Source organism: Ranitomeya variabilis, chromosome 1, assembly GCF_051348905.1.
Source record: "Ranitomeya variabilis isolate aRanVar5 chromosome 1, aRanVar5.hap1, whole genome shotgun sequence".
Classification (NCBI taxonomy): Eukaryota; Metazoa; Chordata; class Amphibia; order Anura; family Dendrobatidae; genus Ranitomeya; species Ranitomeya variabilis.
Window position 1 is genome coordinate 477,850,652 of NC_135232.1, and position 27,848 is coordinate 477,878,499.

Sequence of the window (27,848 nt, forward strand, 5' to 3'; positions counted from 1 at the left end):
TGTGATCTGTGCTGTGCTGCATCGGCCTGCTGTGTGACTCATCTGTGATCAGAGCAGCAGCACCTCCCCCCTCTCCCCTCTCCTCCCTCCAATTGAATTTTTTGCGCACTTTTTTGCGCATTTTTCCTGTGCGCGGCATCCTGCGCAGAGCATTCGTGCTCTTCCTGTGTCTGCAGCGCTCTGATCAGTATCTCTGCTGGTCAGAGACTGCGCCACAGGAACTTTTCTATTTTAGCTAGTTAGCATAGCGGACGTCGCAGTCTAAGCGACGTCCAATTTTTTTTCTAGAGAAAAATAATAGTATAGTGTAGTTTTAGTTATAGCAAAGTAGCGTAGTCAGTGTTTGGTGATATCCCCTTTCCCCATCCCTGTTCCAGTACCCCCCTCCCCCTTCCCGTTGAATTTTTAGCGCACTCTTGTGCTTTTTCCCTGTGCGTGGCGTCCTGCGCAGAGCATTCGTGCTCTTTCTGTGTCTGCAGCACTCTGATCAGTATTGCTGCTGATCAGAGCCTGCGTCACGGACTTTTTCTTTTTTTCAGCTACTTAGCGTAGCGGACGCCGCAGTCTAAGCAACGACTGTTTTTTGGTTTTTTTTAGAAAAAAATAAGAGTAGTTAGTACAGTGTAGATTTAGACGTAGCAAAGTAGCGTAGCCAGCGTCACATCGTTAGTGATGGCCAATCTTGTTTTAGAGAAAAAAATGCACAGCGTAGTTTTAGTGGCAGCGAGGTAGTGTTAGTATAGCCGGCGTCACAGCTTTAGTGACGACTGATCTAGTTTTAGAAAAAAAAACGTAGGTAAAGAGGTAGCTTTTTTTTTTCTTGCTTAAAAAGTGCATTGGGGGAGCTTACGTCAGATTGTTGGTGACGTCCGTTTTTCCCTTGTTAAAAAAAAAAAAAGTAGTAGCGTCGAGTACATTTTTAGCTAGTGCATTAGGGGAGCGTACGTCACATTGTTGGTGACGTCCGTTTTTCTTTTGTAAAAAAAAAAATAAATAGTTGCGTCGGGTAATTTTATAGGGAGGGCATTAGTGTATTGAACGTCTGTATTTTTTTATACAAACTTTTTTTTACATCTGATTTTTCTTTTCATTTTTTTCTTTTCTACATTTTATCTCTCTACTTTTTTCTCTCCATTTTGTTATAATAAAGAGTACCCTATTGCACAAGCCCCACACATTACACGTGTAAAAGCACCACTTACATACACATCCCTGGGGTTTGGGAAAAAATATAATGGCCCATTCTTCAAGAACACGCTATTCACCAGAGGAGGCTTACGCCATCCTTGCTTCCGACACGGATTCAGCCAGTGAGGAAGATCCCACATTCCTCTATTCTTCCTCCTCCTCCGAGGAAGGACCCCCAACAAGGCGCCCTAGGACCCAGGCAACTCTTGCAGCAATATTGCACCCCCCGAAAATTATCAGCCCATCATTCCGGATTTCATAGGCAGCTCAGGAATCCAGTTTGACATCATGGGCAGCTCAGGAATCCAGTTTGACACCACAGGCCTCACTAAAATTGACTTCTTCAAATTCTTTTTCAGTGATGAAATAATAAATCTTATGGTGGCTGAGACAAACCTGCATGCCCCACAATTTTTCACCCAAAATCCCACGTCATCATACGCCAGATGGACCCCCGTAAATGCAGCAGAGATGATGACATTTTGAGGAATTGTGATGCATATGGGCATAATAAAAAAAAAAACAGAGATTCGTCAGTACTGGAGCACTGATATTCTCTACAGTACACCGGTATTCGGCATGGCCATGACAAGGACACAATTTGAAGGGATCCAAAGATTTTTGCATTATAGTGATAATGCGCAGTGTCCTTCCCGAGACGATGCAAACTTTGATCGTCTATATAAAATTTGGTCAGTGGTTGAACACTTCAGCAGAAAATTTGCTGAGGCGTACACACCCCAGAGGGACATCACTATTGATGAATGTCTCGTTCACTTCACTTAAAATTCTGACAATACCTGCCCAGTAAGAGGTCCAGGTACGGAATAAAGCTGTACAAGCTGTGCGAGAGTACCTCGGTACACCCACAGATTTAGGGTCTACAAGGGGAAGGACACCCAGATTAACCCCCCTGAATGCCCCCCCATCCTGGTGGTGAGTGGGAAAATTGTGTGGGAATTGCTGCACCCACTGCTGGATAAGGGTTATCACCTCCTCTACATTGATAACTTTTACACCAGCATCCCACTAAATCAACTCATTGAAGTGTCTAAATTCCAAAATGGTGTCCTTTGTGGGGAGTTTCTGATGGTTTGGCACTTTGGGGACTACAAATGTGACACTGTATCCAAAATTAGTTGCAGCATCAATTGCTTTCCAGAAGTCAAATATTGCATCTTTCATTCTGTGCTGTGTGCACAAAATGTGGATTTAACCAAACAAGGGGTATCTGCGCATTCAGTAGAAGTTGCTTAATACATTTTCTTGGTGCATTTTTTTTCTCAACACAGGTTGTGAAAAAGAAAAAATTGAGATGAAAGCAACATTTTAGTTAAGATTTTAATTTTTATTCCATTTTCGATTAATTCCTGTAAAGCAACTGAAGGGTTAACAAGTTTCCTGAATGTGGTTTGGAATACTTTGAGGGGTGCACTTCTTAAAATGGTATCTCTACTTTTTCTGACATACAGGTCCCTCAAGGTCACTTCAAAGCCAACAGACCTATAAATAAATAGATTTTGTAAATTTTGTTGCGAAAATAAAAATTACTGCTAAACTTTAAACCCTTCTAATAACCTAACAAAATAAAAGGAATGATGGAAAGTAGACAAATGGTAAAAATGTTATGTATTAACTATTTTGTATGGTATGATTATAATCATAATTATGTTATAAGTGCATGAAAATTCAAGTTTGAAAATTGCTAATGTTACCAAATTTCCAAGGCTTTCATAAAGAAACACAAATTTTCTATTTTTAAATACGCCACTGAGTTACAATGTATCTTGAAAAAAATGGTCTCAAAATCAGCAGGATGTGAAAAAAGCATTCCAAAGTTACCACTAAGTACTCCTAGATGAGTGGTGCCAGTAGTGGGTGATAATCTTCTAATGCAGGCTCACTTACTACATCGTTTATGCATCGTATAGCTGCACCACTGCAATAAATCCTATACCTCTGTGTATTACCTATCAAAATGTGTACGCTTTTTTTGTTTTTCAGATCAAAAGTCTGCATCCCTTACTTAAAGAAAAGCAAAGTAGCACATATCCTCACTTTAAGCCCTCCACTCAACCTGAACCCGCTCTGGTTCAAAAATCACTGTGGTAAGTCATAGCCTTTTAGAAGAAGCCTACAGATAAAAAATTCCTCCTTTTGCGTTTTGGATTGATCATACGTAATAATCTATATTATCATTTTGTCAAATTATAAAATAAAGTTATTACAAAAAATTTCAGCATGTAGAGTAATAGAGGACATCTCAGGTCTGAGAAAACACAAGTGGCAGTGAAATTGTATACATCACTTTAGCAGATCTGAGGATTTTCCTTCATATTAGGTTGAATTTGCACATCCATGTTATACGGTTGCAATTCCCATCCCTATTGTGGGTCTCCTGATTTTTAACGAACATCTCAAGTATGCAATTAAGGCTGTTGGTTCAGGGGACACGTAGTCAAGCCCTGAATTGCATCCCGAGCACGTTCTGTATAATGTTGACTTGTGGATTCAGCCTTACGGTTTCGTCTACTTTCTTATGTTCTTTTTTGCTCCTCTGGGAGGCGCTCACTGTGGATGGGAGGAGCTGATGCTCTATAACATCTTAATGTTAAATGGAAATCAATTACACTAGTTTGTGAGTCGCTGATCAATGGAATACAAGGAGAACCCATACTTTGCCAAAATCAAACCTGGGAAATTAATTGACTAATACATCCTAATAAACAGAGCGTGAGCAGATGAATTTGTCCCGCCAAGTTTGCACTTTGCTTCATACAGCAAATTGTTTTTTAGCAATATAATGCGATTTCCCGGTGTGCTAGGCAGCCAAGGTAAGGGTATGTGCACACGTCAGGATTTCTTGCAGAAATTTCCTGACAAAAACCGGACATTTCTACCAGAAATCCGCATGCATTTTTTATGCGTTTTTTCCCAATGCATAGAATAGCGGAAAAAAACGCATCATGTGCACAAAAATAGCGGAATGCATTCTAAATGATAGGATGCATATTTATGCGGTTTTTTATGCGTTTTTATAGCGTTTTTAACGCGAAAAAACCCGAAAATTCCTTAACGTGTGCACATACCCTAAAGGGGACAGCTGCTTGTAAATGTGCCGGAGTGGGAGACTGCAGCATGTAATAAGTGAACCCAAGTCTCTCATTACATGCACAGAGGTACATGTGGGGAGAAGCTGTGACAGGGTTTACTTCAGTTGTGTCTCTGCTGCTTCTTGTGAGAGTTATTAGGTAATGCATCATCCTCCTCCACCCATTCCATAAACCATTATACATAGATAGCCACCTTTTATTGTTAATAATGAAGTATTACATAATGTATGCAACTTAGATTGCTGTCGGATAAACTATGGTTGAGCCAGCAGCTCTCTCTCCCATACACAGGACCGCTTGCCTCGTCTTAGACTTTGACTGCTCACTACTGCATGTTGAGTTAATTTCAGGTCAATTTGTCTACGCTTTTAAAGGGGTTGTCCACTACTGTACGTATTCATAAAAGGTATACTGTTCATCATGGGAAAAAAAATGGAAAAAATAGTTTACTTGCCTCCTGGAATGCCTCTGATGTGTGTGCGGAGTCTCCCGCCAGTCACGTGACATTATGCCATGTGGCCACTGGAGCCAATAATGGCTGCTGGTCAGCCTAGCTTTTTGTCAGAGCAGATATCCATTCTGATGAAACTGTGAAGCCGGCTTCTGATCAGTAACTGGTGATTGCCCATATATGACATATTGATGTCACTTGACTGCCTCCCGAGAAACACCAGGATCGGAGGGATATAGTTGATCTACGAGATAAGTGTTGTTTTTTTTATGTCAGGCATTTTAGCTGTTAAGATGGGCTAAAGCTTTTATCTCTAAATTAAGGTGAACATTTTAGGGTTATACTTTAATTTCACTTATAATAAGTTAGATGTTTTTTTTTTTTTTTTTAAACTTTGGTTGCCTATTACCTTTTTGCAAACCTAATAAAATAATAGGTCCTCTTTATCCAATAAAAGAAATGCATTATCCGAAAATGACTCGCTGTTTAAATCTTGCTTACGCTTTAAATGTTTTTGGCAATAGTGTGTTTTGTTTTTTTACTTCACGATCTAACAAAATAAATAAACTGGAAATGTTACAATTCTCTCAATGGCCACTGGGGTTATTTTAGACATACTTCCTGTTATTTCAAAAGTCTTATTAACATGATGGACAAGGATTCCAATGACCAGTAACACCTCTATACACAGGTTATATACACCAATCACAATAGGTGATGTCACAGCTGACCCTGCTCCCCCTCCCTTCACAATGACCTCTGCACACGCTGATTAGATGCTTTAATACTACCAATAAGGTCAACCTATTTTACACTTGCTTGACTCGGTATATGAGGCAAGTTTTGCAAAGAGAATCTTTTTCGTACTGTTAATTTAATAGTCTGTACTTCAGCTTCCTGATATATAATGGGGAGATTTTACCCATGTATGCTCTCAAATAGCTCTTTTACTTGCAAAAACATGCAGTCATTAATTCACTTTGAAATTGGCTACAGTGTGAGACCGTACACCTAAAGGGGTTGGCTATTCAACAATATACTCACTCATAAACAGTATAGGTGATGAATGATCACTAGGGCTTGTAACCCTGTGCATGAGGGTCCTGTGTCCCATTTTTGAATGGAGTGGGGCCACACCTATGCACTACTGCTCCACTCATTGTCTATAGGACTGCCAGTATACAAGTCATAAGTCACTAGAGAAACCTGATCAGTATACCTGAAATGCAATCATGAATGTATGCTGAAAACCATACTTAATATGCTCTATATGTGAATATGTGGTTTCTGTGTTTCAGCATATACTATAGCAAAGTATGGAATGTCCATGTGTGTTCTTGGAATGTCTGAAGAATTTAAAGGAGAAATTGCCGTCAATGCTTTGTGGCCAAAAACAGGTGAGATGTATTATCTTACTGTGTGAGGGTAGGGCCAGGCGGTGCGTTGGCAGTGTGACCGAAGCTCTGCCCCCTGCGATTATCAGTTGCCGGCCAGCCTTGTTTCACAGTCGTGTGGCTAATGGCCTGCCACAACTTGGTAGAGTCTTGGCTGCTCTGCCGCAGCACCCTGGTCACAACATCTGGCAGTGCCCTATGATGCTCTGTTTCTTTTATTATTTAACCATAAATGTATGGTTTCTGTACTAATTCTATTCAGCTTCTGTGTCTGGAATGAACAGTGCCTCTCCATGTGATGAAGATCCATCTTGCTATTATTACCCAGATTTAAATGTCATAACATGAAGGCAGCGTCCCAGTATGTCCATCAAATTCTGCATTTAGCAGAGAACAGTCTGTTATGTAACACTCCTTTCTGTCATGTACAAAACTGAAGTATAATACAGTGTGAAATTTAAAGCGATTCAGATGCATTGAGTCTTTAAAGGTTAAATATAGGCATTTCATTGTTCTAGAGACGCCTCCATCTAACCCTTATCTATATTCCTGTAAGAACATCTAGGCTGAACATGATACAAGTATCTCTTAATGGTTGGCCATCATTTGATACAGTTTATGTATGAATATGCATTCATTGGATAACATTTCAGAAACCTAAGGTTATTTTGGTAATAGTGGTTATTCTAGATTACATTGGTCTATCCACTCCGAAACTAGAGGCCATGTATGTATTAAATCACTTAACAGCTTGATTTACGGTATCTATAGACTTCTGTTTAATGTACAGAATAAAATTAACCTTCTCTTTTGTCTTTAAGATAAGGTCTTTTTTTTAATTAAAATTCATTCCTTTCGATATTTGACCGAAATGTAAAAGTGCCATAAAAAGCTGGTCCTTGATTGGACATTTAGCCTGTGATCAAACTTTATACTGCTGTACATTTTCAGTGCCTTGATGATTAATTGATATTGACTTGCCACAACTGAAAAGCATTTAAATGGAACATGTCACCAGTTTTGTGACATAGCAGCTATAACTATCACCTTATTCAGCGTCTGAGCTGCATTCCCTAAATCCTTATATAACCCCCTAACTCCCCTTGTATACTCCCGAAAAGCCTTTTTAATTTCTCTCACGTTGTATGGTAATCTTCTCAGTCTGGTCCGATGGGCATGGTTTCGGGCCTCTACAATCCCTCCCATCGGCTGTTGCTCACTGGCCTACTTCATGGATGACGCCTCTTGCACCGTGCGACAGCTTGCGCCTGCTCAGAAATATTGTGTTTCGCACTTGCGCAGTAAGCTTTGCCCAACTGCGGGTAACGTCGAAAAACAGAGGTGTCATGCGCCGACACACGTTTGCCAACGCATTCGCACTTCAGTTTTTCGGCTTTGCCCACAGTTGGGCAAAGCTTACTGCACAGGTGCGAAACGCAATATTTCTGAGCAGGCGCAATATGTCGCATGGCGATGTGGATCGTTAACCATATCAGGAGGACAACGAGCAAAAGCCGGGGGGAGGGATGCAGATGCCCGAAACCATGCCCATCGGACCGGACTGAGAAGATTACCATACAGCGCGGGAGAAATTAAAAAAGATTTTCAGGAGTACACATGGGGAGTCAGGGGGTGCTATATGGATTTAGGGAATGCATAGAAGATGCTGAATAAGGTGATATTTTTACACAAAACTGGTGACAGATTCCCTTTAAGCAATATTCATCTGTAATAGCCAGAGGACGCTATATATCTACTTTTTGAAAAAGCTATGCCATGTTACTAACAGACTAGCTCCCCATGTGATATTTATATGGAAAGGGTAGCATTTACAGTACAAGCGTTACATCAAGTAGATTGTTCATAACACTTGGTATTTTGCCTTTTACTTTTTAGGCTGCATGCCCACTATCAGAAATACCAGGGTTCTGGATGCACCGTATTTTCACTGCGTCCAAGAAGCTGCGATGTAAAGTACAAGCATAGTGGCTGGGATTAATACACTGCGTAAATTCACCTGCGGTGCAGGTTTCCGAGCCACAGCACATCAATTTCTTTTACGGGAACGCTCAGTCTTCTGTGTGGAATTTCCCCACAGACTTGCATTAGATGCAGAAAATCTGCAGTTATGAAAAGGACATGTGTTGTAAAGTGCATTACGCTGCACAAATGCACTCAAAAAACACATCTATATTATAAATAAATAAATAATAAAAAAAGACGTATTTTTGATAACCAGCCCAGGTAAAGCAAACAACTGCGAGCTTATCAGACTGAGAGGGGCCATGATTATTTCTCCCTTCCCAGTCTAAAAATACAAGCCCACAGCTGCCCCAGAGTTGGCACATCACATTAGCTACTCCAATTCTGGCACTCTGCCCAGCTTTTCCTGAATCCTCTGTTGCGGTGGCAGTCAAGGTAATATTTTTTGGTTTTGATGTTGGCTTTGTAGTGTCAGTTGCCATCAAGCTCAGGGTTTAGTAATGGAGAGGTGTCTATCAAATACCTCCATTACCCCCAGTAATCATAAATAAAGACACACTCACAGAAAACAATTAAAAAAAAAAAAAAAACTCTCCACCCCATACCTAGTTTACCAATTTATTAAAAAAAAAAAAAAAATGAACATCCGACGTAACCCACTGAATCAGAATTAGTCCATAAATGGAAACCTGAAAGACATAAAAAGAGAGCGTTAAAGAAATAAAAACAAGACAGTCCCTCATTCACCAATTTATTTAAAAAAAAGAATCCCCATAGCGCCGACTTTATCTATAGCATTCCCATCATGTCCATCAATCCAGTACTGCAATCTACGGAGCGTCGTTATGAGAACGGCGCTTCATAGGTCACTCCCGGTCATGTCTCACGAGCAATGACGTTACTGAGTTACTCATGTCATCGCTCGTGAGACACTACAAAGCTGACATCAACCTAAATAAATATTACCTGAGAAAAGTGCCAGAATTGGTGCATCACATTATGGGACAGATGCAGGCAGGAATTTTTAGGCTGGGAAGGGCCAAATAACCACAGACCTTCCTAGCCTGATAATATAAGCCTGCAGCTGTCTGCTTTACCTGAGCTGGTTATCAAAAAGAGGGTATAAGCCACATTTTTAAAAAAATTATTTATTCTTTAGGTTAATACAAGTACACAAGGCACCAATTCATCTCACGAATATCTAGCCATCCCATATCTATGTATCTCATATGTATCTATCTATACTTTACAAAAATGCATGCATTTTTTCCATATACAAAAATCCATACAAAAAAAGCATAAAAAAACCCAAGTGAGCGGAGGTGCGGAATTCATTCAGAAATTGACCTGCGCCAAAGCCTGAACAAACACTGATCGTATGAACATACCCTTCATGTTCTTGTACAGGTTAGATTAGATAATTGCTTCCATAGCAATGCCTTAATAAAATTCATATTTACAGAACAAAGAAGAAGTTGAAAAAAAATAACATTTCCAGGAAGAAATAAATTCGGGGTACCTTCCAGTTTTTATTTTTTAATCTATAGCATGTTGATTTCTGCTTGGCAAGTGGAAGCCAACACCCTTAAGTGGACACACTGCTAAAGGGTTTCTTTTTTTTTTTTTTTCTTAACCTTTCAATGCCAGGCCTAAACATCGACTCCCCTCATCATAATTTGTACACTGACACTAAATTTGATACAGCATTGGCCTCATTTTCCTGCAGTGTTGGAGTATTCCTGAAGTGAGGATATGGTCCCCAAAGAGCCCTGATTTAGCGTTACTGAGTCTGTCTGGGACAACAGGAAGAGACCGAAGTATTCTATCAGATCCGAAATTGGTTCTCCAAGATTTTTGTGTGTACAGTGGCAAGTAAAAGTTTGGGCACCCCTGTTCAAAATGACCGTTGTTGTGAAAAGTCAAGCAAGTTGAAGATAATAATAATCTTTGTTTTTATATAGCGCCAACATATTCCGCAACGCTTTACAGGTTGCACACATTATCATCGCTGTCCCCGAGGGGGCTTACAATCTAAATTCCCTATCAGTAAGTCTTTGGAAGGTGGGAGGAAACCGGAGAACCCAGAGGAAACCCCCGCAAACACTGGGAAAACATACAAACGCCTTGCAGATGTTGTCCTTGATGGGATTTGAACCCAGGACTCCAACGCTGCAATGATCTCTAAAAGGGCTAAAATTAAAGATGATTTTTTTTTTTATATTTTAGGATAAAATAAATATAATATTTTTTACATTTTAAAAATTGCGAAAAGGAAACTAGGTCAATGTAAAAATTTGTGCACCCTTGGAGGTTTGTGTGCTCAGATTACTTTGACCAAGGTTTCAGACCTTAAAGGGAATCTGTCACCCCAAAAATCGTATATGAGATAAGGCCACCGACATCAGGGGCTTATCTACAGCATTCTGTAATAATAAAGGCATGTACTGAAGAGGATACAATTTGCCAAAGGACACATCAACTGGCCTAAAGAGAAATGGAGAAACATTTTGTGGACTGATGAAAGTATAATTGTTCTTTTTGGGTCCAAGGGCCGCAGACAGTTTGTCAGACGACCCCCAAGCTCTGCATTCAAGGCACAATACACTCTGAAGACAGTGAAGCATGGTGGTGCAATTATCATGATATGGGCATGTTTCTCCTACTATGGTGTCAGACCTATTTACCGCATACCAGGGTGCATGGACCAGTTTGTATATATTAAAATACTTGAAGAGGTCATATTGCCTTGCGCTGAAGAGGATAGGCCCTTGACATGGCTGTTTCAACAAGACAACGACCCTAAACACACCAGTAAACGACCAAAATCATGGCTCCAGCCAACAAAATTGAGGTTCTGCAGTGGCCAGCCAATCTCCGGACCTTAATCCGATAGAACACTTGTGGGTGACATAAATTATGTTTTTGAGGCAAAGCCAACAAATGCCATGAAATTGTGAAATGCAGTCCAAGCATCCTCGGATGGACTAACAGTGACAGATGCCAGAAGTTGGTTGGCTCTACGCATTATAGATGAGAAGCAGTCCTACAAACTGGATATGCAACTAAATATTAGGTCAGTGATCCGCAGGAATGCTAAATCGTCAAAAAATACATATTGTGAATTTGTAAAGACAAATGCAGACACTGTTATTTTTAGAGCAGCCCAATGTTCGTTTTTTGATATTTTCTGTAAGGTAGTTATAAATGATTAACATTTTTCTTACATTTTTCATGTTTTGAATGAGAAAACAGTGTGCAATGTTCCCAATGTATGAAAAGAAAAACTACTAAAGATTTTGTGATGAACTCATGTTTTTGAACGCACTGCTATTATTTTGAACACTACTGTATATACACGCATAATTTGTTAAGTTTAGAACATTAGCCTAATGAGCTGTTTTTACGCTCCACAGCTATACATACAGCTGCCATGGATATGCTGGGAGGATCTGGGGTGGAAAAGCAATGTAGGACCACTGACATCATAGCTGATGCTGCATACTCCATTTTGACCAAGCCAAAGGATTATACAGGAAACTTTTTAATTGATGAGGAATTACTAAAGTCTGAGGGGATCAAGGATTTTGATGCCTATGCGGTATCTCCAGGTATGGACTTTTACGCACTTTCACAATTTGATTATTGTACTAATCAAAGTGAGTTGGTTTGTGACCACTCTTAATAACAAGCTTCAACAAGAATATGATGAACTGGTTGTGTAAGAAAACAAAAAATAGAATTATATAGCTATGTATTACAGAATTGAAATGATTAATATTGCGATGTCATCGTTATTCAGATAAAAATGGCTTGCATTCTATTAACCATGAAAACCGTACTTGCCTTACCAATCCCGTGACACTTTTTTCCGACACTGTGATTGCTCCATGGGTCTCTTCATGGTCAGGCAAGGACGTCATGTGACAGGCATGGACATGTGACCATTGTGGATGGTTATCGGTTACAGCAGCGCCATCTGGAAGATAGTCGTGCCATTGATGTAACTAGTGACTGACTGCTGTAGCTATGTTTTTGCAGTAGAATATTGGTGCTAGTGCAATAAGTGATTTAAAGGGGTTGTGCCACAACACACATTGCTGATAAAAGCTCCTAAAAAGGTATAAATGTTCACAGAAAAATGTTTAAAGTAGAGAACATGATTAAAAAATACCTTTTTGCATGATTTCTTGTTCACTTTTATCTCATCACATCATACTAAACAGGAGATTTTGGGAGAAATTAAAAAAAGACGAATGTGACTGCAGTTACTCCTTCTTCATTGGTTCAACTGCCGCATCACTGCATCTAGTGCCACCTTCCCCATTGCGCTGCTGAAATAGTCTCTTACTACATTCCACCTTCACAGGAATCGCCTTTTTTTTTTGTTGTAAAAATAGTACATGTTCTCCTTATCCTCACTCACAAAACATTCTAAAAGCTCCGTGCACATATTGAGCATTTGGTGAGTTTTTCTCCCCTCAGTATTTGTAAGCCAAAACCAGGAGTGGGTGATAAATACAGAAGTGGTGATGTGTCTCTATTATACTTTTCCTCTGATTGCTCCTCTCCTGGTTTTGGCTTACAGATGCTGATGTTAAAAACTCACCAAATACTTGACAGTGTGACTGTGGCTTGACTCTTTATCATGTGCTTACATACACATATATCTATATATGTGTACGATCTATTGAACCGATATACTCCCGGATGGTGAGCATTTTTATTGGTACATTTCCGGCGCCATTTTTTTAAGACACTCTGTGAATTTGCATATACTGTGTCCTCAATAAAATAGTGCCGGAGATTGAGGTATATCCACGCACTATCTTCAGCGCCATTGTATTGACATCACGCCAATACAGTTACACTCTGTGGCAGAGCAGGGAGACACAATCTCCCTGCTCTGCCACCTGGCTGCTATGGGGCCCCTGAGCAGGCTGGGGTGCCAGCAGTGGGCACCCCGCCCATCATCGCAAATTCAACTGTATCGGCTAGATGCCAATACAGCTGACCGTATTGATGAGAGTGGGAGCATTACGCTCCCTCACACATCATCCCCCTCTCAGCGTCTGATGTCGAGGCTGACCGGGGTCGCGATGACGTCACTACTCGGCGCCCACTGTACGGCACTAGGAGCAGCGGAGGAGGAGAAGTGAGTATTTATTGTTTTTATGGGGTGCATTATACTATAGAGTCAGCCTATGGAAGGATGCATTATTCCAGACCTGGGCAAAGTGCGGCCTGCGGGCCACAACCGGCCCTCTGGCTGTCTCAGTCCGGCCCGTGGACTGAGACAGCTGTGGGGCTGAAAACCTGAGGTCCGCACCGTACCCTCCCACTCGCTCGCTGTCTCCCACAGTCAGCATTGGTGAAGGAGGGGCCTCCGGCCACTTCCTCCACCACCACCAATCAGCATGTGAAACGGCTGACGCGATGATGTCATGTCATCACGTCAGCTGTGTACCGCCAGAGAGTCAGCGCATCGGAGACAGCAACAGAAGCGGAAGCAGGGCGCCTGGGAACGGGACCGAGGTGAGTAGGTGGTGTTTTTTTGTGTATGAACACGGGGATTCTATGGGGGTGAACATGGGGCGTCTATGGGGGTGAACATGGGAAGGCTATGGGGGTGACATGCTGCACACGGGGAGGCAATGGGAGTTTCATGCTGCACACGGGGAGGCAAAACCCTAACTATGCCTCTGGATGGAAATTACAGCTTCCCAGAGATGTCAGCATGAAGGTGCACACAGCATCTCGATTCCTGAGCATCCTAATCATAGCATCCCAAATAAATGACAGACCCTGGGCAGTCAGCAATGGATGATTGTGGTATCCTAATTCAAGCATGGCTTCTTCCTTCTCCTCCTCCTGTCGGTTCATCACTGCCATGATCGTGTTCCTCTCCTCCTGACTCAGATGACCGAGATCGGGCAACGGGGGATGCGCTTTGGTGGCCGAATAAAAGAAGACATGGTGTGGGTACAGAGGGCGGGAGAAACACTCAACTTCAGCTTTCAGCACCGGTGAAGCTGCTGCTAGAGAGCTGCTCACATCCGACAGGGCGGCCCCATCCTCGCCAATAAAATGGGACTGTAGTGCAGTATGCTCATGCGCTGACTCTGGCGCCACACTGCTTAGGCGCCAAGGCTTCAGACAGAAGGACACATCTCCGGTTATTTTATAGATTATGATCTGTTAAGGTTCAAATTAGCCAGGAAAAATTGATTCATATCGAAGTTATTCAATGCAATTTGTATGTTCCATAGTATACTCTGGTGTCTCTCCAGTCGTGTTCAAATTCTTTGGCTTGTTTTACTCACCATCGCAGCCTCTGACAAAGAAAAAACCTCTGACATTACTGTGCACTATGTCTTCAATGCGCATGTCATGACATAATCACCTGAGGCCTAGTCAGCGCCTCTGTGGGCATGTCGTACACTTAGCAAAATTAGATATAAAAAGACATTAAATACAGTTGTGCTCAAAAGTTTACATACGGCAGAATTTTTACGTTCTAATTTTCAGAGAATATGAATGATAACACCAAAACAGTGATGGTTTGGGGAGCCATATAATCTGCTGGTGTAGGTCCACTGTGTTTTATCAAGACCAAGGTCAGAGCCGCCGTCTGCCAGGAAATTTTATAGCACTTCATGCTTCCCCCTGCTGACAAGCTTTTTGGAGATGGAAATTTCATTCTCCAGCAGGACTTGGCACCTGTCCACACTGCCAAAAGTACCAATACCTGGTTTAAAAACAACAGTATCATTGTGCTTGATTGGCCAGCAAACTCGCCTGACCTTAACCCCATAGAGAATCTATGGGGTACTGTCAAGAGGAAGATGAGACACCAGACCCAACAATGCAGACGAGCTGAAGGCTGCTATCAAAGCAACCTGGGCTTCCATAACACCTCAGCAGTGCCACAGGCTGATCGCCTCCATGTCACACGGCATTGATGCAGTAATTGATGCAAAAGGAGCCCCGACCAAGTATTGAGTGCATTTACTGAACATACATTTCAGTAGGCCAACATTTCCAATGTTAAAATCATTTTTTTCAAGCTGGTGTTGTGTTATAAAGTATTTTAATTTACTGAGATAATGACTTTTGGGTTTTCATTGGCTGTAAGCCATAATCATCAATATTAACAGAAATAAACACTTGAAATAGTCATTACAACTAGAGTGATCTATCTATGAGTTTCACTTTTTGTTTTGAAGAACTGAAATTAACTTTTTTAATGGTATTCTAATTTTGTGAGATGCACCTGTGTGTGTGTATATATATATATATATATATATATATATATATATATATATATATATATATATATATATATATATATATATATATATATATACAGAATGGCATGGGCACCATACTGCATGAGGTCCATGGAATGTAGACCTCGTGCCTAATTAACTATATCATGATATGTAGAAATAGAAAAATATCCAGAGTGTTGAATACAATTCTGAAGTCTTTATTGAAGAATTAAAAAGTTGCACTAGTATACATGGCCATAAAAAAATGTGCAAATCTAGCATATGCGTTTTGGAATTGAATCCTTATTCATATGCAATGAATAATTTTAGTCAACACGCTGGATATTTTTCTATTTCTATAAATGGTTTCCTAACTGTGGCACTGCAGGTTTCCTTGCGTGGCATCCACTGAGAAGGTGAGCTGATATTTTTCCCTCTTTTTAGTATATCATGATATGGGTGAATAATTAATTTCCTGTATAGGGCTTCACCCTACATCACTCAAAAAATATACCCAATGCTATATAAGAAGAGACACAGACCCAGTACTTTATAAGAAAGAATGTTAATCGTAATAGACCCAATACTATATGAGGGATGCACACAGAACAAAATGATACTAGGGTCAATAGTAGTAGAAAATTTACAAAACTTTATTTGTTACAATGCAAACAACTCGGGTGAAGGAGGAGGGGGTGTCACAAGAACTAGCACACATAATACATTGCAAAAAGACTGCCCCGGACGTGCAGGGATAGAAGTGTGGACTGTTAACAAATAAAGTTTTGTAATTTTCTACTACTATGGACCCTAGTATCATTTTGTTCTGTGTGCATCCCTATGTAAATTGTAATGATGGGGTATAACAGTCCTAGTATTCTATACACTTGGCCCTGGCAATGTAGTCAGGGTTGACTGTTACAACATGTGGTTTTGTCATAGAAGATATTGCCAATACTATGATATATATAAACATTATATAGTCAGAATGCTATATCAGAATATGGTAACTAAAATCCAATATTATATAAGGTGTCCAAGGCATAAATTATCTTAATATATACTTACCTTGTAATGTCTTCACATTGTGTTCCATCCAGATGTGTCTGGATCCCAGCATTCCAAGCAGCGGAAGTTCACCGACCACCATATTGGGACACCCAAGTGATGGGTGTCTCAATATGGAAACTGCTGGTGGTACCAGCCTCTTGCACGGTACCACCAGCGGAACACCGTCGCAACACACACACACCACACTCCCTCTCCCTCTCCATGTGTATGCCGTACGCACCGCACACATGTGCGCACACACACACTGTGTATGCCGTACGCACCACACACGCGCACACACACACTGTATACGCCATACGTAGCCTCTTGCCCGGTACCACCAGTGGAACACCGTCGCGAACACGCCGCCGCCAGGATCAGTTGAATGATTCACTGACCGCCACCATCTTTGTACAGAAGGAGAGCATGCACAGTTTTAATGTGACTGCCGCTATCTGTCTGCACAAAGATGGCAGCTGTCTGATTTAGGCTATGTGCACACGTTCAGGTTTTTTCGCGATAAAAACGCTATGAAAACTCATTAAAAACGCATACATTATGCATCCTATCATTTAGAATGCATTCTGCATGTTTTGTGCACATGGTGCGTTTTTTCCCGCGAAAAAAACGCATCGCGGTAAAAAAAAGCAGCATGTTCATTAATTTTGTGGATTTTCCGCGTTTTTCCCGCAATTCTATGCATTTAAGAAAAAACGCACAAAACACGCGTCAAACGCATGAAAAAACACGAAAAAAAAAACGCATGCGGATTTCAGGCAGAAATGTCCGGTTTTTGTCAGGAAAATTTCTGCTAGAAATCCTGACGTGTGCACATAGCCTTACTGCGCAAATTCCGCACAGGTGCAGTGAATCATTTGGCTGATCCCGGCGGCAGATGTGTGACTTGCCTGCAGGCAGAGGTCACATTACAGGGGTTTTCCCACGAACGAAAGTTCATTTTAAAAATTGTCTGTGTCTGACCGTGTACAGAACATACCACAGCTCCTGGGCAGGGGAGGAAGCAAAAGACAATACTGACATTACAGCAGGGGATCACAGAGGATTAATTTTGTCTGGCAAAATATTTCAACACATGTTGCGTTCAGCGCAGCACCAAAACGACGCATGCGGAGGCATCCGCATACAGCATACGTCCCTGTGTACCCAATGTTAATGATAGGTATGCAGGGCACCGCAGAACGCAAGGAGGCGTAGGCGTGGTTTCAGGGAGGAAGTACGCTGCCATCTGCAGCCCTCCTATACGCATGTCTGAAACCAGCCTAACCGAGCCAATTTTCGTTTCATATCTCCACCTCGAATTCCACTACGTATTCTATCTATCCCCCTGACTTATTTAAATCTTTGGAAGTGCAGTCTGAAATGACATGGAATCATTTTAAGCAGTGTTATATCCAGGACATCCCATGCAGCTATGTTATCTCACGTGCTCACAGACACGTATCCGCAACTCACATGAGGTCATTCTGATGTACATGAGATCACAGGTACACGTTACATAGTATATGAAAAAGTCAGTACTACATAAAATGTAGTTTATGATCTTATATTTTCTCTTCTGATCGGAGGAGGTGAAAGATGTAGACCGAATCCTATTTCTGCACGGCAAGCAGTCTCCACAGGGGTAGAAACTCCATTTTTGTTTTCCTGCACCAAAAAAATCTCTGGATTTGCTTACAAAATGGCTCAGAACGAGAGCTTCTCTAAGATTTTTTTTTTACTCCTCCTAGCCGTCATGAGGGGGATATTGGGCAGGTGTTTAGAAAGTGTGGGTTCGGATGTCAGGACAGGCCAATGTCTGCTTAAAGGGAATCTGTCACCCCCAAAATCGTATATGAGCTGTGGCCACCGGCATCAGGGGCTTATCTACAGCATTCTGTAATGCTGTAGATAAGCTCCTGATGTAACCTGAAAGATAAGAAAAAGAGGTTATATTATACTCACCTAAGGGCGGTCCCGGTGCTGTCAGGTCCGATCGGCTTTGCGGTCTGGTCCAGCGCCTCCCATCTTCATACAATCACGTCCTCTTCTTGTCTTCCTGCCGCGGCTCCGGACCTCTCTGACCTTTCCCGGCGCCTGCGCACTGCAGTACTTTGCTCTAACTTGTTATTCTTCTCTTTCAGGATATATTGGGGGCTTATCTACTGCATTATAGAATGCTGTAGATAAGTCCCTAATGGCGGTGGCCGCAGCTTATAGGCGAAAAAGTAGGTGACAGATTCCCTTTAACTTGTTGTATGCACATGTTAATAAAATGCCTTGTTTTTCTACCTTTGCTAGAATCTCTTGGTATTGCTGGCAGTTCCATATAATGAGGGATGCAGAGGATAAAGCAGAGCTGTTGTAGAAGCTCTTCCCCTGGTGATCAGCTGGGACCCCCTGTGCATAATCACCTCAGAAGCTCCAGCTTCCAGTGCAGCAGACTTCCTGACAGCCAGGCAGAAAAGATCCGGCCTGCTCAGGTGGATGGGTCCAAGGTTACCAGAAGAGTGAAGCAGCAGCTTGCTTCATAGCAAGAGGGAATTGCTAATGCTCGGCCTGTAGGAGACAGGACGGACATAGCGGCCAGCAATATTGCCACTAGGGGGAGCAAAGTTAAACATCAAAGGCACATAACTTTTGAGTATAGCATAATGGTTAATACATTTAAATTGAAAAAGTTTTTATTTATCATATATCTGAAGCATTAAATACATATTATATTGTGACACAACCCCTTTAATCAAGATTGTCATGTGAAAAGCCAGTTTTGATTAAATGTAAGATAGCATGTGATATGAGGGATCTTTTTTTTTTCTTTCCTGTAGGACATCCATTACTTCCAGATTTCTTTTTAGATGAGGTCACCAGCAACCTGGACAAAGTCGGTATGTGCCCACAAATTTTAATCTTATTGAGTGGGTCCTGTAAGAGTTTGCTTTTGATGAGCTACGCACTAAACAGATTCAGTATCATTTCCATATGACCATTACCATTTTTGGAGCAAAAGAACAATCCTCTTACTAAAAGCAGATGCCCCCCAAAAAATCTACAAGTAAATGTTAATCTATTTATTGGTAATACTGTACATTAACTGCTACTAATCTGTGTTTTTTTTCTTTTTAAATACTGAAGGTGGTTTTGCAGCTTTTAAAGAGGGGAAACCAATGGCTTCAAGTCTCAAAAGTCCTGTAGAGGAGACTTTTTCCGTTATTGAAAAATCTATCAATGAGGAAACTGTGAAGTCTGTTCAAGGAGTTTACCAATTTGTACTTGCAGGTAGGAGTTATTAGTTATATGGAAGCTGTTCTACACATATAACCGAAACGGAAGGAGACGCAAAGCTAATATGGGAAGGGGTGCTAAATGAGTAAGCAAACTGTAACATGGCAAGAAGATATAATCATTTTATTTTATTAGGATGCAAAAATCCTAGTTAAAATCAATTAAAAACCAAGATATCCCCAGTGACCACTGGCATGTGTGGCAATAACCATGATAGCCAAGAATATATAATACAAATACAACACAATATACAAATATAAATAGAGCCCTAAGTAGGTGCAAAAAACGTGTAGAAATTGAACCCTAAAATAGGATCAAATCTATGCAAATATATAGCAGATGAAGCCCAGGCCGAAAGCACCATAGATGTGCACAATAGGCAACACAGCGGTGAAGCATTAATATAGTAACTGTAATAGTAATATCACCAACTATTTATGCATATATTCAGATATAATAGATAAAAATGCATATACAGTGACTTGCTAAAGTATTCACCCACTTGGCTTTTTACCTATTTGGTTACATTAAAGCCTGTCTTTAAATATTTTTATAATCCGATTTGTGTGTGATGCATCAGCAATAAATGGTCTATGTTGGTGAAGTGAGAATATAGGAATAAATTAAATTTCTGAGATCAAATAACTAAAAATTGGCATGTGCATATGTATTCACCCCTTTTGTGATGAGGCCCCTAAACATTTCTGGTGCAAGCAGTTACCTTCATAAGTCACATGCTTAGTGAAAGGAATTCCACCTGTGTGCAAGTGTCACATGGTCTGTCAGTATATACCCACCTTTTCGGAAAGGCCACAGAAGCAAGAGGCACCATTAACCAAACAACACCATGAAGACCAAGGAGATCTCCAAACAAGTCAGGGACAAAGTTGTTGAGAAGTACAAGTCAGGGTTGGGTTATTAAAAAAAAAAAAAAAAAAAAAAATCCCAATCTCTGATGATCTCCTGGAGCACCATCAAATCCTTTATCGACAAATGGAAAAAAATTCTCATTAATTTTGATTTCATGTCACATATTGAGAAAAACATGCATATGTGTCTTTTTATATAGTGTATGTAATCTTCTGGTTTCAACTGTATAATAAAGTAGATTAGAGAATGATTTACTGGTGTTCATCACCATAAAAGATCCATGGGTAGTGAAGCACCAGCAATGGAACCTCACGCCAACACAGAGATGAGTCATGCATACTGATGGCAAAGTGTTTGCCAATGGTCCAGTAGTACACGTGTGTCCAGGGCATCATATGGTAAATGTAACAATGACTATAAACAATATGTGCAGGTGTAGGATAAAGCATACCGTATTTTTCCGACCATAAGACGCACTTTTTTTCCTCCAAATTTGGGAGGAAAGTGTGGGTGCGGGCTGGAGCATCACATGACAGCACAGAGCCCTTCCTCTTCTGATGTCATCACAGGTCCTTCAGACTCCCCTCTAGAATCTGCTGGCTTCCTCTTATGACCTGTGCTGTGGAAAGGCAGGGAGGGCTCTGTGTGTGCAGTGATGGGAAGCTCCAGCTTTTCATCTCGCCAAAGTTTAGTAATTACAACACACAATAAAGCACTCTGCCACTCCTGTGGTAAACTATAACTCCCAGCATGTCCTGCAGATCTTATGGCATGCTGGGAGTTATAGTTCTCCCAATGGGATCTTAAAGCAGCACTCCAGTATTCTTTTTCAGTTCTGGAGTGGAGCTTTAAATATAAGCCCTGTGCCCCCATTCTTATACTCACCCTCCAGCATCTTCATACAGTACTTTACAGACCCCACACTGGTCCCGCAGCACCATCTTCTACCCTTAGCTTCCAACATAATAACATACTATTATATATAATTTTGTGAACTCTTTGGAAATGCATTCAAATGAGGTTATTTGAAATGGGTGATGTGGGGCGATGAAAAAACTGGAGGGTCTCTCTTCATTGTCCAGCAGGAGTCTCCTAACATTGCCGGGCTCCATTTCCCTTCATACCTTTTCTCAATGGCAGCAATGTCCTGATGGAGTCTCTCACCATGTTCATCGCTGCGGACTCCACAGTCCTCTAGGAAGAAGTCGTAGAAATGGAGAAAGTGAATCTTCAGAGACATGTGTGCCCCAAGCTTGTGGTAGCACATGAGCATCTCGTCCACCAGCTCCTTCTAATTGGAGACACGCTTATATTCCAAAAATCCTTAAAGGGAACCTGTCGCCAGGTTTGGCAGTTACGAGTTATGGCCATCCCCTTTCAGGGCCAAGCCTGGTGACAGGTTCCCTTTAACAAACAAACTATTCAACTCTTCCTACTCAGCAGCCTGATGTATGTAATCGAACTGAATGTCCTTCTAAATCTCCGTAATCTCTGGGCCAACAAAGATACCCTCTTTCAATTGCCAACCTAATTTGAAAAAATGTCTTCGCTTCCATACATTTACTGCATTAGTGCTCCACTATCAAAACTTGTAAAACAAAATAATTAGCTCTAGTTTTTATCTGTCATTTTCATTTTTAGCAGTATCAAATCTATACAAATTGGCTACTTATGTTCATTGTACAATTTTGTGGTTGAACAGTATAATAGAACCTCATACCTGCAGTGATGAACCATGCATACTGACAGCAAAGTGTCTTCCAGTAACCCATTAGTACGCATGTGTCCAGGGCGCATCATGTAGCAGATAGAACGACGATGCTGAACAACATACACATAACTGCACAAAAGATCGCAAGAATCCTGGTGATGTGCATGTGTCCAGAATCAGAAGTAATGCATAAATAATCATGAGGAGAATATTAACCCCTTAGTGACAGAGCCAAGTTTTTAAAATCTGACCAGTGTCCCTTTATGTAGTAATAACTCTGGAATGCTTCAACAAATCCCAGTGATATTGAGATTGTTTTTCGTGGCACATTATACTTTATGATAGTAGTACATTTAAATCAGTATTTGTTGTGGTTATTCATAAAAAATATCAGAAATTTGACAAATGTAAAAAAAAAAAAAAAAAAAATAGCAATTTTAACCCCTTTACCCCTAAGGGTGGTTTGCACGTTAATGACCGGGCCAATTTTTACAATTCTGACCACTGTCCTTTTATGAGGTTATAACTCTGGAACGCTTCAACGGATCCCAGTGATTCTAACAATGTTTTCTCATGACATATTGTACTTCGTGATAGTGGTAAACGTTCTTTGATATTACCTGCGTTTATTTGTGGAAAAAAACGGAAATGTGGCGGAAAATTTTTAAAAATTTGCAATTTTCCAACTTTGAATTTTCATGCCCTTAAATCACAGAAATATGTCACACAAAATACTTAAGTAACATTTCCCACATGTCTACTTTACATCAGCGCAATTTTGGAACCAAATTTTTTCGTTTTGTTAGGGAGTTATAAGGGTTAAAAATTTCTCATTTTTACAACACCATTTTTTTTTAGGGACCACATCACATTTGAAGTCATTTTGAGGGGTCTATATGATAGAAAATACCAAAAAGTGACACCATTCTAAAAACTGCACCCCTCAAGGTGCTCAAACCCACATTTAAGAAGTTTATTAACCCTTCAGGTGCTTCACAGGAATTTTTGGAATGTTTAAAAAATAAAAAAATGAACATTTAACTTTTTTCACACAAAATTTACTTCAGATCCAATTTGTATTATTTTACCAAGGGTAACAGGAGAAATTGGACCCCAAAAGTTGTACAATTTGTCCTGAGTACGCTGATACCCCATATGTGGATGTGAACCACTGTTTAGGCACATGGCAGAACTCGGAAGGGAAGGAGCACCTTTCGACTTTTTCAACGCAGAATTGGCTGGAATTGAGATCAGATGCCATGTTGCGTTTGGAGAGCCCCTGATGTGCCTAAACAGTGGAAACCCCCCACAAGTGACCCCATATTGGAAACTAGACCCCCAAAGGAACTTATCCAGATGTGTTATGAGGACTTTGAAACCCCAAGTGTTTCACTAAAGTTTATAACGCAGAGCCATGAACATAAAAATATCATTTTTTCCCACAAAAATGATTTTTTTAGCCCCCAAATTTTTATTTTCCCAAGGGTAACAGGAGAAATTGGGACTGCAAAAGTTGTTGTCCAATTTGTACTGAATACGCTGATACCCCATATGTGGGGGTAAACCACTGTTTGGGCGCACATTGTGGCTCGGAAGGGAAGAAGTGGCGTTTTTTAATGCAGACTTTGATGGAATGGTCTGTGGGAGTCACGTTGCATTTGCAGAGCTCCTGGTGTGCCTAAACAGTGGAAACCCCCCCAATTCTAACTCCAACCCTAATTTCAACACACCCTTAACCCTAATCCCAACCCCAACACACCCCTAACCCTGACACACCCCTAACTCAACCATGAACATAATCCAAACCCTAGCCCCAGCCCTAACCCTAATGGGAAAATGGAAATACATTTTTTTTATTTTATTATTTTTCCCTAACTAAGGGGGTGATGAAGGGGGGTGTGATTTACTATTAAAAGCGGGTTTTTATGTTTGGCAGCTGTCACACACTAAAAGACTTTTTATTGCAAAAAATAGATTTTGCGTCTCTACATTTTGAGAGCTATAATTTTTCCATATTTTGGTCCACAGAGTCATGTGAGGTCTTGTTTTTTACGGGACGAGTTAACGTTTTTTTTGTACCATTTTTGGGCACATGACATTTTTTTTATCTCTTTTTATTCCGATTTTTGTTAGGCAGAATGAACAAAAACCAGCAATTCATGAATTTCTTTTGGGGGGGCGTCTATACCGTTCCACGTTTGGTAAAATTGATAAAGCAGTTTTAGGGCTTGTTCACACTTTGCAGATTTTGCTGCGGATTTTTCCGCAGCGGATTTGGAAAAACCGCATTGCAAAACCGCTGCGGTTTTCACTGCGGATTTTCCTGCGGTTTCTTCTGTGGATTTCTCTGCGGGTTTTCAACGGTGCATGTTGAAAACTGCTGCGGAATCCGCAGAAAGAAGTGACATGCTCCTTCTTTTTTTCCGGAGCAATTCCACGCGGTTTTTAAAGGGATTCTCCGCAATGTGGGCACAGCGGTTTTTGTTTTCCATAGGGTAACATTGTACTGTACCCTGCATGGAAAACTGCTGCGTCAAATCCGCTGCGGATCCGCAGCAAAAACCGCAAAGTGTGAACATAGCCTAATTCTTTGGGTCAGTACGATTACATCTCATTTATATAATCTTTTTATGTTTTGGTGCTTTTATACACTAAAAACTGTTTTATGTAAAAAATAATTATTTTTGCATCGCTTTATTCTGAGGGCTATAACTTTTTTTTTTTTCGCTGATGACGCTGTATGGCAGCTCTCTTTTTGTGGTACAAGATGACTTTTATTTATATCCGTCTTTTTGATCGCGTGTTCTTCCACTTTTTGTTCGGCGGTATGATAAAGCATTGTTTTTTGCCTCGTTTATTTATTTTTTTTTACGGTGTTCCCTGAAGGGGTTAACTAGTGGGACAGTTTTATAGGTCTGGTCGTTACAGACGTGGCGATACTAAATGTGTACTTTCATTTATTTATTTTTTTTAATTTACATAAAGAAATGTATTTATTGGAACAAAATATATTTTTTTTAACTTTGTCCCAGGGTGGGACATCACTATATATTATCAGATCGCTGATCTGACACTTTGCAAAGCACTGTGTCAGATCAGCTATCTGACATGCAGTGCACGAGGCTTGCCGTCACCTTCTCACAGCAGGCACTTGCAAGCCACTTCCCTGCAGGACCCCCCTCGACCATCTTGGATCCGGCGCCTGCAGGGAGGAGGACTAAGGAGACGCTCGGAACAACACTATCACATCGCGTTGTTCCGAGGGTCTCAGGGAAGCATGCAGGCAGCCCCCTCCCTGCGCGATGCTTCCCTATGCCACCGGAACGCTGTGATCATGTTTGATTGCAGTGTTCCGGAGATTAATGTGCTGGGAGCGGTCCGTGACCGCTCCTGGCACATAGTGCCGGATGTCAGCTGTGATAATCAGCTGACACCCGGCCGCGCTCACTGATCGGTGATGACGTACTATCCCATCAGTGTTCATACAGGCCCAGGCCACCTCGACGGGGTAGTACGTCTAATGTCAGAAAGGGGTTAAAACTTTGAATGATTTTCCCTCTAAGGCCGGGATCACACATACGCGAGATACGGCCGAGTCTCGCAGGTGAAAACCCAGCTCTGGCGCCAGCACTCCGGAGCGGAGCGTGCAGCCGCACAGCAATACATGGAGCTGCACGCTCCGCTCCGGAGTGCCGGTGCCAGAGCTGGGTTTTCACCTGCGAGACTCGGCCGTATCTCGCGTATGTGTGATCCCGGCCTTATTCAGATAGTCATACCATAGAAAAACATTAATAAATAACATTTCTCTCATGCCTGCTTTGAATTAGCACCATCTGTAAAATGTTATTTTAATATGTTAGCATTTTAGGAGGTTTAAAAATGTAGCAGTAATTTTTCATTTTTTTCAAGGAAATTTACAACATTTATTTTTTTAGGGACCTATCCAGGTTCGAAGTGACTTTGTGTCCTATATATTGGAAAACCTCCAAAATTGATACCATTTTAAAAACTGCACCACCTGACATATTGAAAACTGCTGTCTGGTAGTTTATTAAATGATGTCTACAGCTTTAACTACATGTCATATGGTGGCACAACCCCCTAACTCTTAACGCCATAAAAAGTCATTATATTTGTATTGTTATATGCTGAGATTTTTTTCTGCACCAGGACAATCTGTGTACAATATTGTTACATTATATATGTACATGCATCGGTAAAAGTTTTGACTTTGAATTCTTACTGTGACCAGGATGGCTAAAGAGTATTGGAATAATACTAATGCCCACAATATTTTATTTCAAGTACCGGACCTGTAGAAGCAATATATATAGTGCAGCACTCATTTGAAGCTTGGGCAGACACGGAGGCTTTTGTTAAGCCTTTAGCTGCTATATCAATTCATCTGCAAAATGGAATTGCACAGGTCGCAGTGGAATAATAGGGGAGACTCCGTCTGTATCTCAAAATGATTTAGATGCCATAGTCTCTATTGCCACAGGGATCTATGGCATTGATTTGCTCAGTTAAAAGCTAGCTCCAATCCAGGCCATTGCAGCAATGTCAAATGTACAGCATTAAGTCGACATTCATGAAATACATCAACACCTTAAAGTGTAGTTGGTTACACTACATTAAAAAAATAAGAGGTCTCCTTTATCAAAACTGTATAATAGCAAAACTAGCCTGGCTGCTTCACGCACAGCGCGGCTTTTCTTTTTCTAGAACATTTTATGAAATTGAAGCTGAGCTCTCATTGGTTGCCATGAGCCCAAAAGGCCAATTTTATGATTGGGCTAATTTGTTTGCTAATGGCAGAGATGAGCGGAAGGATTTTATTTCCAAGCTAAGGTGAAAATTGCCTGTGAACAAGAAATTTTATTTGACTACATTGTCATACAATGTTTTCCACCAGATACAATATATATTATGGAGCAGTAAGTTTTGGAATCAAGCCTGCCTAATATTTCAACAGAAGAACTGCGTATAAATGCAAAATACCCAAGTAGTGATCTTAGGGCTTGCCAATTCTACTCGTAGGAGACAGATGAATCTGCCAACAGTCATGTAATTGTTTTGCTGCTTTATTTAGGTTCTGAGGAAGGCACATGGTATATGGACCTTAAAAATGACAATGGTGGAGTTGGAAAAGGTGACCCACCAATCAAAGCAGATGTGGTGATGAGTATGGACAGTGAAGACTTTGTGAAGATGTTTACAGGTAAGTTCATAGTACTTATGATAAGATCTGGGCATTGGATATCATCTGTAGATAGCTTCTGCTCTCTTATTGTCATTTATTCTTTCATGCTTCAAGAGCATTCAGAATTAATTTATGGTGAGGATGTCATAATTAAAAGGTTTGTACGGTGTGAGGCATTGAGGGGAATCATACGAGGGTTGTTATGTGTTCCCTAGGATGTGCATAGAAAGATAGTGAACCCGCTGGAGAGCGTTGTAATTAGAGCCACTGCTGTGGTTGCAACAGAAAATAAAAGTGAGTGTGGACTGGGTCACGCTATTTGACCAAGTCATATT

General features: G+C 40.9%; 1 protein-coding gene and 1 long non-coding RNA gene across 4 annotated transcripts in view; one reads left to right on the plus strand and one right to left on the minus strand.

Annotated features, from left to right (window-relative positions):
* HSDL2 (hydroxysteroid dehydrogenase like 2) overlaps window positions 1-27,848 on the plus strand; it is an 82,592-nt gene that overhangs the window by 45,371 nt on the left and 9,373 nt on the right. For both annotated transcript variants that reach the window (XM_077251194.1, XM_077251184.1), the window contains exons 6-11: window positions 3,193-3,296; window positions 6,051-6,149; window positions 11,543-11,737; window positions 19,273-19,332; window positions 19,580-19,723; window positions 27,403-27,531. In XM_077251194.1, coding sequence (XP_077107309.1) covers window positions 3,193-3,296; window positions 6,051-6,149; window positions 11,543-11,737; window positions 19,273-19,332; window positions 19,580-19,723; window positions 27,403-27,531 — 731 coding nt within the window. The remainder of the gene's footprint in view (window positions 1-3,192; window positions 3,297-6,050; window positions 6,150-11,542; window positions 11,738-19,272; window positions 19,333-19,579; window positions 19,724-27,402; window positions 27,532-27,848) is intronic.
* Window positions 21,656-27,848, minus strand: part of LOC143765005 (uncharacterized) — an 88,975-nt gene continuing 82,782 nt past the window's right edge. For both annotated transcript variants that reach the window (XR_013213310.1, XR_013213309.1), the window contains exon 3: window positions 21,656-21,793. This is a non-coding gene — a long non-coding RNA (uncharacterized LOC143765005). The remainder of the gene's footprint in view (window positions 21,794-27,848) is intronic.